The 13544-nt window shown below is 33.2% G+C and overlaps 3 protein-coding genes across 3 annotated transcripts; all 3 read left to right on the top strand.

Moving 5' to 3' along the window:
• The first annotated feature begins 645 nt into the window (after positions 1 to 645).
• On the top strand, positions 646 to 3362 carry LOC121760411 (transmembrane emp24 domain-containing protein p24delta4-like). Its single transcript, XM_042156089.1, has 4 exons — positions 646 to 1002; positions 2102 to 2311; positions 2447 to 2523; positions 3054 to 3362. The coding sequence occupies exons 1-4, from the start codon at positions 784 to 786 to the stop codon at positions 3196 to 3198; spliced, it is 651 nt and encodes a 216-aa protein (XP_042012023.1). The 5' UTR covers positions 646 to 783; the 3' UTR covers positions 3199 to 3362.
• A 4574-nt stretch (positions 3363 to 7936) lies between these two features.
• On the top strand, positions 7937 to 10739 carry LOC121761209 (WAT1-related protein At1g21890-like). The gene is made up of 7 exons (XM_042156826.1): positions 7937 to 8382; positions 8471 to 8533; positions 8941 to 9057; positions 9207 to 9447; positions 9564 to 9722; positions 9809 to 9960; positions 10372 to 10739. Exons 1-7 carry the CDS (start codon positions 8189 to 8191, stop codon positions 10565 to 10567), a joined length of 1122 nt encoding a protein of 373 aa, XP_042012760.1. The 5' UTR covers positions 7937 to 8188; the 3' UTR covers positions 10568 to 10739.
• Positions 10740 to 12100: 1361 nt separating this feature from the next.
• On the top strand, positions 12101 to 13489 carry LOC121786323. Its single transcript, XM_042184940.1, has 2 exons — positions 12101 to 12214; positions 12337 to 13489. Exon 2 carries the CDS (start codon positions 12350 to 12352, stop codon positions 13487 to 13489), a length of 1140 nt encoding a protein of 379 aa, XP_042040874.1. The 5' UTR covers positions 12101 to 12214; positions 12337 to 12349.
• Positions 13490 to 13544: the final 55 nt, after the last annotated feature.

Raw genomic sequence — 13544 nt, 5'->3', positions numbered from 1 at the left:
TTTTAGAAGGATACTTACAACCGTATCAAGTGTTCATTAAAAAATTGCCAAATTACTTCCATGGCAAAATTAATATTCCGTATTAATTATTTCGAAGATAAATTATACAGTAATGTCAAATACTCTGAATAAATTAATTAGTTTTGTAGGCCTAAATAAATTCGGTACATATAAAAATGAAAGACAAAAAATACGCCCTTTTTTATATTTTTGTTCATTCACCTCAAAAAAGCCCAAATTGAACATTTGTTAAATGTAAGTTATTGATTTAGTACTACGAATCAAGCAAATTTAAAAAGGTTGCACTCCCGTATTCACTTAATTTTACTTGCGTAGATGATGCTTCATGATTGAATGATAAATGCTCAATCAATCCAAAACTAGTATACTATAGTGTAGAAAAATAAAATGAGTTTTAGAGTTAAATAGATTTCCAATTTCCCACCATTATTGTTTTAAAAAGTCAACGTAGATGACAACACGAGTAAAACAGTCCACGTACGCGCGTGACTAAGAAGTAGCAAATCTACCTCCCTATTATTGCCGCGTGTCAAAACATCATTGGCGTACGTAGAGCAAAACGGCGTGGAGCTAGTTCTCTCTACTTACAAGTTACAAATTCAGTCGCTCAGTCTCTGCGCGTGAAATCTACTCTCCTCATTTCAACGACACCCCAACTGAAATAGTAATTCAATCATCATAACTTCTACTATTTTCCAAGTAATTCTCTCAGATATCTCCAAACCCTGCCCATTCCGTTCCCAGTAGTTGAGAGGATCGATTATGAAGTTAGGGGAAGCGCACTGGCTGTGGACGCTGCTCATAGCGGCGGCGGCGACGGTTCCGGCGGCAAGCGGATTGTGGTTGGACTTGCCGGCCTCTGGACAGAAGTGCATCTCCGAGGAGTTGCACAACAACGCCGTCGTTTTGGCTGATTACTACGCCTTCATCGGAGAGGACTACGATGTCAATGCTACCTTGGCTCCTACCATCACCGTTAGGGTAAATTTAATTTGCTTGCCTTTGAATTTATTGTTTTGGATCTAATGATCGGTCTCGATTTTTGTTGTATTTTGCTACTGTTTAGGATAGAAAAGGTTAAAGTAAAGAAGATTGAAAAATGTTGTGAAGATTTTGTTGATCCAATCAGGAAATGTTTTGGATTAAGTTTAGTTTTAAAATTGAATTTGTTTTTTTTTTCATTGTTTGTTTTCGTGAATGGTAAGTTCAATTGTTTGCTTGTGAGTTTAATATCAACAATTTGATCTGTAAACAGTGTCTTTTCTCCTTTTCTCTGCCTGGTTTTTCCTGTTAAAAAAGGATGTAGTTACTGACTTACTTCTTTACTTGAGGCTGCTACTTTATAGTTTAGCTGTGTGTGTGATTATTGACTTTGCCAATGAGATGAGTTGTCGTAGAGGTACCAATTGAAATGAATTTTGATGTGCATCGATCCTTTTCCCGTTGTTTGGTCTGAAGGATTTGGATAGTGGATTTCAAATTCCTTACATAATTTTACCTTAAATCAAAACAACGAATTTCAGATTCACGGTTTCAAAAAATTCCATTTCAAATCCCTCCATCAGAGCAGACACGCTGGTATTTTATTCTGCATATCTTTGAGTAATCTAAGTTAGTACTTAGAATAGCTATGATTCCTCGAACTACTGTCATGTCTAGCTAGGATGAATCATATGGCAAAGGGACTCTCAGCCATTGTAAATTGTAATTCAATGAAATCACTAAACTTCGTCCATGCCGAATTTTGTGGAATGCATTTTTCACCAAAGCAGTTAGATTTCATCTCCTGTCTTATTATAGCAAGCGGCTTATAAAAATGATAATTAGTAACTTGAATGTGGCACCCCTTGCTGTAAGGGAACACATTTTCTGCATTTAGAATTTTGAAGCGACTTCTTGGCTCTATGTGATGTATAAGCATATTTTAGAACTCAATATTGTGTAGAAGAAGCTCAGTTGTGTGAAAGTTATCATTCCATTGTCTTTAAGATTTAGGAGGATATTGACATTCTAATAATAAGAAAAAAAGAAAATTTCTTATGTGAGAATTGAGATTTTATATTTGAACATGGCTTTTTAGGTTACATCACCATATGGAAACGAAATCCATCACAAGGAGAAAGTCGCTCACGGTCAGTTTGCCTTTACGGCAACTGAGGCTGGGAACTACATGGCATGTTTTTCACTTGATGGTGATCAAGGAGGTAAAAAGGTGACTGTTGGTATTGACTGGAAAACTGGAATTGCTGCAAAAGATTGGGATACGGTTGCAAGAAAGGAAAAGATTGAGGTAAACGAAATATGTTTCAAACCTGTGTTTTTTATGCTATATGCTGATGTCTCATCAATATCGCTCCTCTCTCTCAGCACATCTCATTACCTTATCATAAATTCAATTATGGTTTGTTAATTATATACGATGCAGGGGCTTGAACTCGAGTTAAAAAAACTAGAAGAATCAGTGGAAAGTATCCATAATAATTTGTATCATCTGGTAAACAGGTATGTCCAAATCTGATTACCCTATATATGCACTTTTCTCTGTAATGCCGTAACTTGCTATATCTATTCCTGTCTTTTCCAGTCATTCCACTTGAAAAATCATCGCGACCCCTCATTTTTTAATCTGAAGGTCATTTAATAATACATTCAAAAATTTTCTTAGGATCTGTTAGTTCTATTAGACTGGGATAAGGCTGCGAAAATAATAACCCTCTCAAGTAATTGAAGATGGAGAGCTCATGATAAGTGTTTGTGGTGCTTTGTAATGTAATCGGGGAAAATTGTTGTTTTCCTACTTTTCTGAGGTGCCGTGCTATCCCTGAGATTTATCTACTTGTTTATCACTATATCTTAACAAATTTATAGTGAATAAACTTATGGTCTACTTGGGAAGTTAATCTAGTTACTATACTCGTATCTCAGTTGAATCATCACACTTTGTTTTGAGCTGCTGCACTATACTAAACTTGAATACATGATCCAATCATTGAATGTCCGATCCAACTGATACTTGTGGTTGATGGATGCAGAGAAGCGGAGATGAGAGAGGTTAGCGAGAGCACTAATGCTAGAGTTGTGTGGTATAGTTTGATGGCCCTTGCCATCTGCATCGTGACTTCGACTCTCCAGATCTTGTATTTAAGGCGATATTTCAGGAAGAAGAAGCTCATCTAGACCCTTTACAACACTAGGTTTTTTCTTCTTACAGAAACCAAATCCCATTACAGCTTTTGAAGAAATCAGGCAATTATATCAATTGACATGTAGCAGAACTAATTCATAAATGCACTTATCAATTTTATCGTGTATATTTCTCTATTGTTTATCCTTTCATTTGATTCGTTATCGTGTTCAATTTTCATTGAATTTATTCATTATACTGTCCATCGCATTTTCTTGGCATAAAAATCGAAAAAAATAGTATATGCTTATGCTTCTTCTTCTTTTTTTATTATTATTTAAAACGTGTTCATTCTCGAATTTCGAATATTTAGATTTTGCAGTACACAATTTGATGAACCAATCAACTTAGTCCATTCAAACATGCCAATTAACTCTCTTTTTCAAACTTATATTTATCGAGTTTCAAAATTAACGAAGTTACAAAAGGCCCAAAAGGCCCAAATATATTATTTTTCTAAAAAGGCCCAAATGTAAAAAAATCGAATATTTCATATCCAAACTTTACATAGTTGTTTGGAACTGGGAGATTATTTAACTAATTAATAATAAAATTGTACTCAATTCAGCTACCACTTTCAAATAATTACCTTTTGCCTGACTTCTTTCACCATATCCACTTCCAAATTAACTAAGAAAAGTTGTCACCTATTTCAATCCATTGTAAAATTTGGGCTGTTGATCTTATCTCCATTGGATAATGGATTCACCAAGTGAAATGCATACCAAGTTTCTGCATTTGTTTAAGTACACTACTTTATCTCGGTTAAAATCAAATAAAATGTTTGAACGGATTTAGCTATTCTACATAAGATAAAGTAAATCGGTCCAGCTTTGATACGATTAACGAAAAAATGATGTAAAATTGTGTAGGACTAGTTTACAGATGATTATTAAATTTCGATAGAAGATCAAAACATATTTAATCAACAATAAGTTAATTCTTTGCATTAATTCAATTAATTTATACACTTTAAGGGACAATATTAATACGGTTGAAAGAAAATCTTGAAAACTAATTTATTCTAAAAGATCCGAAAATTCTGAACGTACGGCTAGAAAAAATACTGTTATTCTCTTGTAATGTGACAGCTGAAATTGATTGTTACGATTCAGCAAAAGATTACTAGTATTTATAATGAAATTGTAAATAAAGAATCGTTTAAGAGGAAGTTAAGAAACGTGTACAGAGTTGAGAAATGGATAATATTCTGTCCAAATCAGGTTCCATTTTGCAAAGAACAGAATTCCATCTTATATAGTTATCGCAACCAAGGAATTTCCCTTCGATAAAGCTGCTATTTTAGCATATTTTTTTTAAAGAAGGACAAAAAACTATGCGTCACACTCCGAAAATGATCTCCTACTCCAACACTCACAACACAATAAAATAATGTTATAAAATCCCATCATCACTTACATGTTTATAATATTATTTTATTATGTTGTGAGTGTTGGAGTAGGAATGGAGTAGGATGGTTGGAGTAGGAGATCCGCATTGGTCACCCAAAAGGATGCAAGTTAAATGAAGTTATTCTCAACGATGTTGAGTAATATTTCATTCGTCTATAATTAAAAGTTATACTCCCTCCGTCCACGAATAAGAGTCCATTTTTTTCATTTTAGTCCGTCCGCGATAGGAGCCCCGGTTCATTTCTACTATAAATGTTAATAGGGTCTTACATTCAACTAACTCATTCCACTCATATTTCATTTAAAACTTATATATGCAAGTGAGACTCATATTCTACTAACTTTTTTCCACCCACTTTTCTTCACATTTCTTAAAACTCGTGCCGCCAAGAAATGAGACTCTTAGTGGTGGACGGAGGGAGTATTTTTCTACCATGATAAGTCCATAAAAATTAGTCTATTTTCTATTTATGATCATTTTCTAGCCTTCATTTTCACTAATCTAATATTAACCATTTCTCTTATTCTATTTTCTACTTCTTTATTAATTTTGCATTGAACTTGTGTCACACAACCGAAGGTATTGGTAGTGGGTAAGAGTATTATACGTATAGATTTAAGCATCATTTGATTCATTAGACAAGATAATAATGAGATATAATACTCTATCCGTCACATGCTACTCGCACTTTTCATTTTGACACCGTAAATTTAAACATGATTAATTAGTATAATTAAATTATAATTTAAAGTGTAATAAGATAAAACTTAATAAATGAACACTTAATTAACTCTAATATCTTGATTGCATTATCATAATTTTTACTTAAATAGAAATAGTGCAAATTGTTTGGGACAATCCGAAAATGAAATGTGCAAATAGCACGGGACAGAGAGAGTATGAGTTGAAATGAGATTTATCTAGAATTAAACTAGTTATACGAGAGGAAACGACACTATTAATCATGAGATACAGTGTAATTTTTGCATTGTAAAGATATGTCAAAATACATTGTCATGGTCGATTTTTTTAGAAAAAGACAACCGAATAAGAAATAAAATTAAACATAACTTTAGTAACAAGTAAACATAGTATCTCTGTATAGTACGTACAGTATCATCTAATTTCAACGTGAATATAATGAATCCGATAACCAAAATAACAAGAGAGGGAGGGCTTAAGCCCCTACCCAATTTTTTTTGTGTGTGTTTTTCTACTTATAAAATTTTCAAAATCATGAAAAACTAAGTTTAGCCCTCACTAAATAATTAGTTGAAGCCGATAACACCTAACTTGGAGTACATATAGTAACATATTAAGTTAGATCTAACACCATGCATATGTTTTTAATATGCTACGAAATGCTCAAACCATAAAAAATGGTATAACTTGATCGTGATCTGAATTTGTTTAATATTTGAATTTAGTGAAATTAGATATTCAAACCATAAAATTGGCATAACTTGAACTTGATCTTGATCTGAATTTTTTTAATATCTGAATTAAGTGAAACTAGATAGAATTAAAGTATTAAACTAGAGTGATAATTTCATCAAAGTGGGGCTTTTTAATTTTTCGAAATATGAGGTGGGAATCCACCAAACCTCAAAGTTGGGATCTTACAACGAAACCACCCAACTCCAATTCGATATGCTTTGTGTGTGTGTCTCTGTGTTGGATCCTTCTTCATTTGTCTCCCAAGTGATGCAAATCTACATCTACTACCAATCTTTTCCTTAACTAATTACCTATTTTTTAATTAATTAATATTAATTAATATATTCATAACATGAGAATTGTTGCATCATGACATTCCAGTTGATTCTTCTCCAGAGTAATAATTTCTTTATTGATATAAACTATTTCAAAGATACTGAAAGGAAGTATCTCTCGTCATGGTCAAATGCAAGTACTATATATTAATCTTAGCAATTATTTAGAAGTGATGTGCGCCTTTTATAAGTATCAATAGTATCAAATTATATATCTTATAAATTATATTTCGTTGGGATAGGTGTGAAATAATTTAATTAGTCTATTACTGTTAAGTTGTGTATTAATAAAGTAATGCAGTACTACTATATTGGTATACAAGTATATGTCTATATTTTGTATTGATATATGATTTCCACATATATGTATAATAGTGATTGAACCTTTTTGGCTTTATAGTGAACTACACAAATGCTTTATAATAATTCATGTGCACAGATTTATAAATTTTACTCTATGTAAATACGTGTGAGAAAGTATTATTTACATTTAATGTATGTGTACGTTATTTGTTTTAACTATACATTTAGTTTAATTTTAATATTTGAAAATCTATTATTAACATTTTTAATTTTACAAATTATCGAAATAAAAGCTCGTTGCAACAATTTTAATTGTCGATGGGGCTCGCAAACACATTTATGTTTCCCTTTTCAAGTTTTTGGTGCATGATTTATTAATTAATTAACTACATCACCTTTCTTCGAAATATCTTTTCAACAATTTAAGGCCATAAAGCATATGGAGATAAATTAGCCTTCCTCCACGCAACAAAAAGATGAGCAAAAAAGAAAATCAAATCCCCAACTTTTTCAAAAGAGGCTCATAAAATTCGTATAAATATAATTTTAGGTACGATTTAATATACATCGGCTGTTGCATCGTTCAACTTTAACCTCATTAAAATAATTTATTTTCTTAAAATAAACAATTAAAGAATTGATCAAATATATTCACATCATCGATTATGGTTCAATTCATTTCAATAAATTGTACTAGCACTAATACATTATCTACAAATTAATATAAAAATATTAATAAAAATGAACTACTACTACTATATTATTTTAGAAAAGAAACAACATGAATCATGACCAATGGTAAGACTGATCTCTCAAAATTTAAGACATATAGTGATCGAATAAAGATATCAAATTGAAAAAACATCGAGCATTAAGAATTAACTAAACAAGCCACCTTTTAGATCCATCCATGCACGTCTTTAATATTAAATAATTATTAGTATAAGATCAAAGTGGATTCTATTCCATAACTTAAGCAATTTAACTCTTTCTTCAAGTCCGTTTGCTTCAATAATTGCAAATAAATTGCATGCACACAAATAATTAATGAAACCAAACACCCCCACAATTATTAACATTCATCCAATGAATGATCAATAAATTAACAAACAATTATATAATCCAAAGTGTCCACTCATCATCCACACATTACCTCAATCAAAGAGCACTAAACCTTGATGATTAAATCCGCTAATTAAACTTATAAAATGGGCTTCTTCATTTTCCATTAGTAATTTTTTTCTTTAATGTTTATTTTTTTAGCTTATAGCAAAGATTCTATATGCAGGAGATATTGGTGGATATGGAATCTTAAAGAGGATAAAAAAAGTTAGTGATATTCTTAGGTGTTATATTCAATAAGCATTTACACACACATAGGTTGCGATTTTCATATTCTTTTGTTCTTCTCATTTTGTGTGTATAAAAGGCAACAAACCCATGATCTTGTTATTTCATCCTAGAAAAGCAAAACAAGAAAATCATCAATAAAAAAATGGTGAATTTGAGTGAATCTTTTAACAAAATGAAGGCTTACTTGGCTATGATTGGGCTTCAATTTGGTTACGCAGGAATGTACATAATTAGTCTTGTTTCATTGAAGGGGGGATTTAGTCATTGGATTTTGGTGGTTTATCGACATATAGTTGCTTCTCTGGTTTTCTGCCCCTTTGCATATTTTCTCGAAAAGTAAGATTTATTTCATACTACACATTGATTATTACTTTTATTGTTCCAATCTCTAACAATTTTGGGTATGTTTATATTTCATTTCCAGGAAAACAAGGCCCAAGATGACAAAATCGATATTTCTGAAGATCATGTTGCTTGCTTTCCTAGAGTAATGCCCTTAAACACTCCATACCATATGAATATAAATTATAAACAAGAGTTACTCAAATATTAAATGGACGGAATTGTTACTGTATATTCACACTGAAATTAACTAAACTTGATATAAAAAAATGAAGTTTTCACTTCTCCTTGGATTTTGTTGTAAAGTGATACATTGACCGTAAATCTTCACGATGTTATGCACTTGGTTTTTATTTGAATCTATCTCTATATTCGTACGTACGTAGATACATGCGTGCATGTGCACGCAATATAAAGTAAGTTAAAACTTGAAACACAATATTTTTGTGGAGGAATCCTCGTACTCGCTTATATTATTTTCATATGTGATTTTTCGTTTTGTAATAATTGTAATTACTAATAAATACATAATTTGCATATGATATTACTTAGGCCTGTGCTGGACCAAAACATGTACTACCTTGGCATGGAGTATACATCTGCAACATTTGCATCAGCCACAGTCAACGTTTTGCCTGCCATCACCTTCATTATGGCTGTTGTTTTCAGGTATAAATCTCTCATTTTACAAAAAATAGATGTCTTATTTCAATTTTACTACTAGTATATTTTAAAATATGTTTCAAAATAGCTCATTCTACTCATACCTCTATTATTGAATTAATATGTATAAATATTCGTGTGGAATGATGGTGCAGGTTGGAGAAGGTGAACCTGAAAAAAGTGCAGAGTTTGGCAAAAGTGATAGGCACAGTAATAACGGTGATGGGAGCGATGCTGATGACGTTGTACAAAGGCCCCGTCGTCGATATCTTGTGGTACTCTCACGGAAGCGGCCATAAAGCAGCAGCTGCAGTTGACAGCGACCAGCACTGGGTCACCGGCACCGTCATGCTGCTTTCATGTATTGTGGGATGGTCTGCCTTCTTTATCGTTCAAGTATGTCTCAAATTTAAAATTACTCAAGTTAAACAAACTGTAGTACTACTATGTTTTGTTACTAGTATTATTTAAAAAAATGATTGGTGTGAATATTAAATTGAAATATATTACAGAACAAAACGTTGGAGGAGTATCCGGCAGAGCTGTCATTGTCATCTCTAGTATGTGTGATGGGAGTTGTTGAGGGTGGAATTGTGGCTCTAATTATGGAACGTCGTAAGAGTGCTTGGGCTATTGGCTTTGATTCTAGGCTTCTTGCGGCTGCCTATTCGGTATTGTCTCATTGTTATATTTCATCCCATCGTGTTAATTCACACAAACTAATAATGGGTGTCCGTCCTTATGTGCGGGCGTGCAGGGAATTGTGTGCTCGGGAATCGCGTACTACATGCAGAGCGTGGTGAATAAGTCCCGAGGGCCCGTTTTCGTCACTGCCTTCAGTCCCTTGAGCATGATCATCACTGCCGTGCTCGGAGCCATTGTTCTCTCCGAGCAAGTTCATCTTGGAAGGTCTATCTCTACACTCTTATAATTGTCAAATAGGTTGGCCTGACCTCCACTATACTCCATTCAGACTCTCTCTTAAGTGGGCTGGACTGACATTTTGACCCAGCTAGGACAAGCCCACCTAGTATGTGGGCTCGACATGGGGTTGACTTTAATTTTAAACTGTTTTTATAGTAATTTGATTGATACAAGCAAATATATTCAAAGTGATTTTTTTTTAAAAAAAGTAAAGCACTCAATGAGGCTAATTACTCAATTGGGCCTACATTTCGCTCGTATGTATTTAAAAAAAAAAACAATTTTATCATATTGTAACCGATAAGCCCAGCCCAAGCCCGTTCCGTTCTATTTCTATGGTGGGCCGAACCGACATATTTGAGTAAAATATTAGTTTTAACATGATACACCATGCAGCTTGATTGGAGCTGGCATCATAGTGGTTGGGCTTTACTCAGTGGTTTGGGGTAAAAGTAGAGAGAGATCGGCTGCTGAATCAGACAACAAACAAAGCTACATCAACGATGATCAGTTGCCTGTCTCAGACATGAAAACATCAGACCAAATTGATCATCAAACTACTTCAAAATCCTTGCACGCAGCAGAGCCATGAAAGCCATACAGAATATACATGTGTATGGGAGTTGAGGGCAGTATGTGAATATATATACAGTTGCTATCTTACAATCTCAATGTTATTGTATTAAGGGAATATATTCCTTATGATCTGCAATTTTGAGTACTACTATTACTATGTATGTGAAAAAAAATTTATCTGCTTTTAATTTTAAGTGTAATGACTATATTTTGAAAATATATTACGTGGAGTGGATGAAAGAGAAAAATAAATGTTTTATTATTAATTTGGGCTAAGTGAATATGGGGATAAAGGATAAAATGGGAAGTAAATTACAAATACTTGGGCTAGCTTTATTGTGAGCCCATTTTACGCTGCGTCGAAGCTGTACGATTATTTAAGATAGATGATAGGGAGTCAAATCCGGCCCATTATGTCCTTTTGGGTGATAATTTATCAGATAATGATGTATGTAAATTGCAAATTTGAGTTAATTTTGCTTAGTTTTTATAAAGTTACAATTTTTTTCGAGCATCATATTCATGTACAAAACGCCATCTCTAGTTAAGTTTAACACAATGTTGTTCAATTAAAATAAAAAAATTATAAAAGTTATAAAAAATATTAATTTTAAGAAATATAAACACTGTTTCAAGCATCATCAAAATACGTTATTTCATACATAAGTGGGACAACTGAATAAAATGAAATATCTTGATTTCATATTTCGATTTCAAAAGATTATTAGTACTTAGTATTTTGACAAATTGATTTAACCTTTTTTCTCAATGGAGTATTTATTAGTATAACTATATTACTTGGAATGTATTATGAGCAACTTTTTAATTTTATGGGTTCGGTTTTTAATATACTGTTTAATTTTCTTTTTTCAGCTTCATTAAATAACATTGTAGAAAACATAACTAAATACGTCGTGATTTATATTATTCTCAATCATTTGTAGATAATACTTCAATATATCAACTTTTTTTAGTCTTTCAAGCATGTGATCAACTACTTTCTTCACAACTTCTATTTAAACTTTTAAACCGTTGAAATAGGCTGACATGCAAGAAAACAATATTTCTGAATTTATTTAAAAAATATTAAAAATATTTTCCTTTAAATTTTAAATTTTCATCAAATTATAATTTTATATATCAGTTTTTAAATCTGCTTGTAAATCATCAAAGAATTTGTTTGAAAACTAATCAAATTATTGATGTTAACATAGCTTAATATAAATCATAATTCAACAAAAATTAGTACTACTATTTACTTTAGTAAAATCATTCAATAAAGTCACGTAAGTAAGTTATCAAACTAAGTCAGCGAAAATTTAATTAATTGTAAAATCAGAACAAAACAATATAGTAAAAGAACAAAATCAATAATTTGATAATTTATGATTGACACACAAAACCAAAATTTGACGAATATTTAGGATTTTGGAGGCAAATTACCCATATTTTAAATGGAGGAAAGAAACAATAATGGAGGGAAAGTATCCTCACAGACCCCTATAAATTAAAATCCCCCAAATTCCCCAATTTCACATTTTTGAAAATACTAAACCCTCTCTCCATTTCTCTCACTCTACAGAAGCTACATCATATAGTCACAGCTAATCTGTACGTATCGCTTCGGCTACATTTCTCTCCGCACACTTCAGCTGCGCCATTGGTAAGATTATCGTTGTATTTATCGATTTTCGGTGTTTTGGCTGTACATGTTTGGTCCAATTGTCTGATGGTTAAAGTGCTTTGTTTTTTTGGTTCGGGTGTGTTTGTGTTTTCCGCTGGCAGGAAATCGTGAAAAATGTCGATTGAGGTTGGAGAAATGAGCGGAGAAGGTGAAGATGAACTGATTGATCTGAACAAAGAGCCGCCAGTTGAGAGGAAAAGGAAAATGAGTGATAAGAGTAATCCGGATCATAAGGTGGCTGATGGTCTACCGAAAAATGGTTGGGTTTTGAGGTCAAGAACAGTTGCCATGAGCGATGGTGAAAAACAAGTGATTAAGATGGAAATAGTTAAGATGGAGGACAAGGAGAGAACACAAGTGCCGGAGATGGCGTGTGTGGATAAAAGAAAGGTGACAGTTGTGAAGAAAAATGGTAAAAAGACGGGTAGACGGGGCAGACCTTCTAAAACAGAGGGTAGAGATGAGGTTTCCTCGTTAAGTAAGCAGAAGAAGAGGCTTGGGACAGGGAGATTCCCCAAAGAGAAAGGTGTAAAAGGTGCTTTGCCTTCAGATAATCCAGAGATGGCTAGGCGCGGGAGGCCTCCGAAAGTAGAAAGTGAATGTCTGGGCTCCTCATTCGATAAGAAGCATTTGCAACAGGAGAAGGTTGGTAATAGTAATACCGGGAACGGGAAGGGTAGAGGTAGAGGAAGGCCAAGTGGTGCGCAAAAGGGTAAAAGGTCTCTAAAGGTTGAGAATGAGGATGTAGGGTTGGAAGTCAAGAAGAAAATTGTCAAGAGAGGTAGAGACCATAAAGAACCTGGAGTTAGGATTCAGTCAAAGAGGATAAAGATTGGTATGAGTAATATGGGGAATGGTTTTGTGCAGCAGAAAAAGAAAAAAGTGACAAAAGAAGGTGATGAAGGTAAGGAAACAGGGTTACGGTATCAAAAGCAATTAATTAGAGATCAAATAGTTGCTATGCTTCAGAAGGCTGGATGGTCTGTTGAATACAGGCAGAGACTTACCAGAGACTACCATGATGCAGTCTATGTTGACCGGGATGGAAGAACTCACTGGTCAGTGACAAAGGCTTACAAAAAGCTTGAGGAGAAGATTGATAAGGGAACTGCAGATGATACTGATGTTTTGGCATTTACTCCTATCCCAGAAGAGACACTTAGGATACTGTTCAGAATGACTGAGCCAGGCAAGAAAAAAGGTAACAAAAAAATGATGAATGCCACAGGAAGGACTATCAATAGAGCTTGCTAAGAAGGAGTCATAATCAGATGGGAAGATTAAATCAAGACGGACTTTGCAGGCTCGT

Source organism: Salvia splendens, chromosome 2 (genome assembly GCF_004379255.2).
Source record: "Salvia splendens isolate huo1 chromosome 2, SspV2, whole genome shotgun sequence".
Classification (NCBI taxonomy): Eukaryota; Viridiplantae; Streptophyta; class Magnoliopsida; order Lamiales; family Lamiaceae; genus Salvia; species Salvia splendens.
Note: the sequence above shows the minus strand (reverse complement) of the source record. Positions and strands in the feature narration are given on the sequence as shown.

Bases quoted from the DNA above. Each gene is read 5' to 3' on its own strand.
- LOC121760411 (XM_042156089.1), top strand. From the start codon at position 784: ATGAAGTTAGGGGAAGCGCACTGGCTGTGGACGCTGCTCATAGCGGCG. The intron at 1,003-2,101 runs GTAAATTTAATT...ATGGCTTTTTAG, and splicing joins CTCCTACCATCACCGTTAGG to GTTACATCACCATATGGAAA. The intron at 2,524-3,053 runs GTATGTCCAAAT...TGATGGATGCAG, and splicing joins TTGTATCATCTGGTAAACAG to AGAAGCGGAGATGAGAGAGG.
- LOC121761209 (XM_042156826.1), top strand. From the start codon at position 8,189: ATGGTGAATTTGAGTGAATCTTTTAACAAAATGAAGGCTTACTTGGCT. The intron at 8,534-8,940 runs GTAATGCCCTTA...GATATTACTTAG, and splicing joins ATGTTGCTTGCTTTCCTAGA to GCCTGTGCTGGACCAAAACA. The intron at 9,448-9,563 runs GTATGTCTCAAA...AATATATTACAG, and splicing joins CTGCCTTCTTTATCGTTCAA to AACAAAACGTTGGAGGAGTA.
- LOC121786323 (XM_042184940.1), top strand. From the start codon at position 12,350: ATGTCGATTGAGGTTGGAGAAATGAGCGGAGAAGGTGAAGATGAACTG.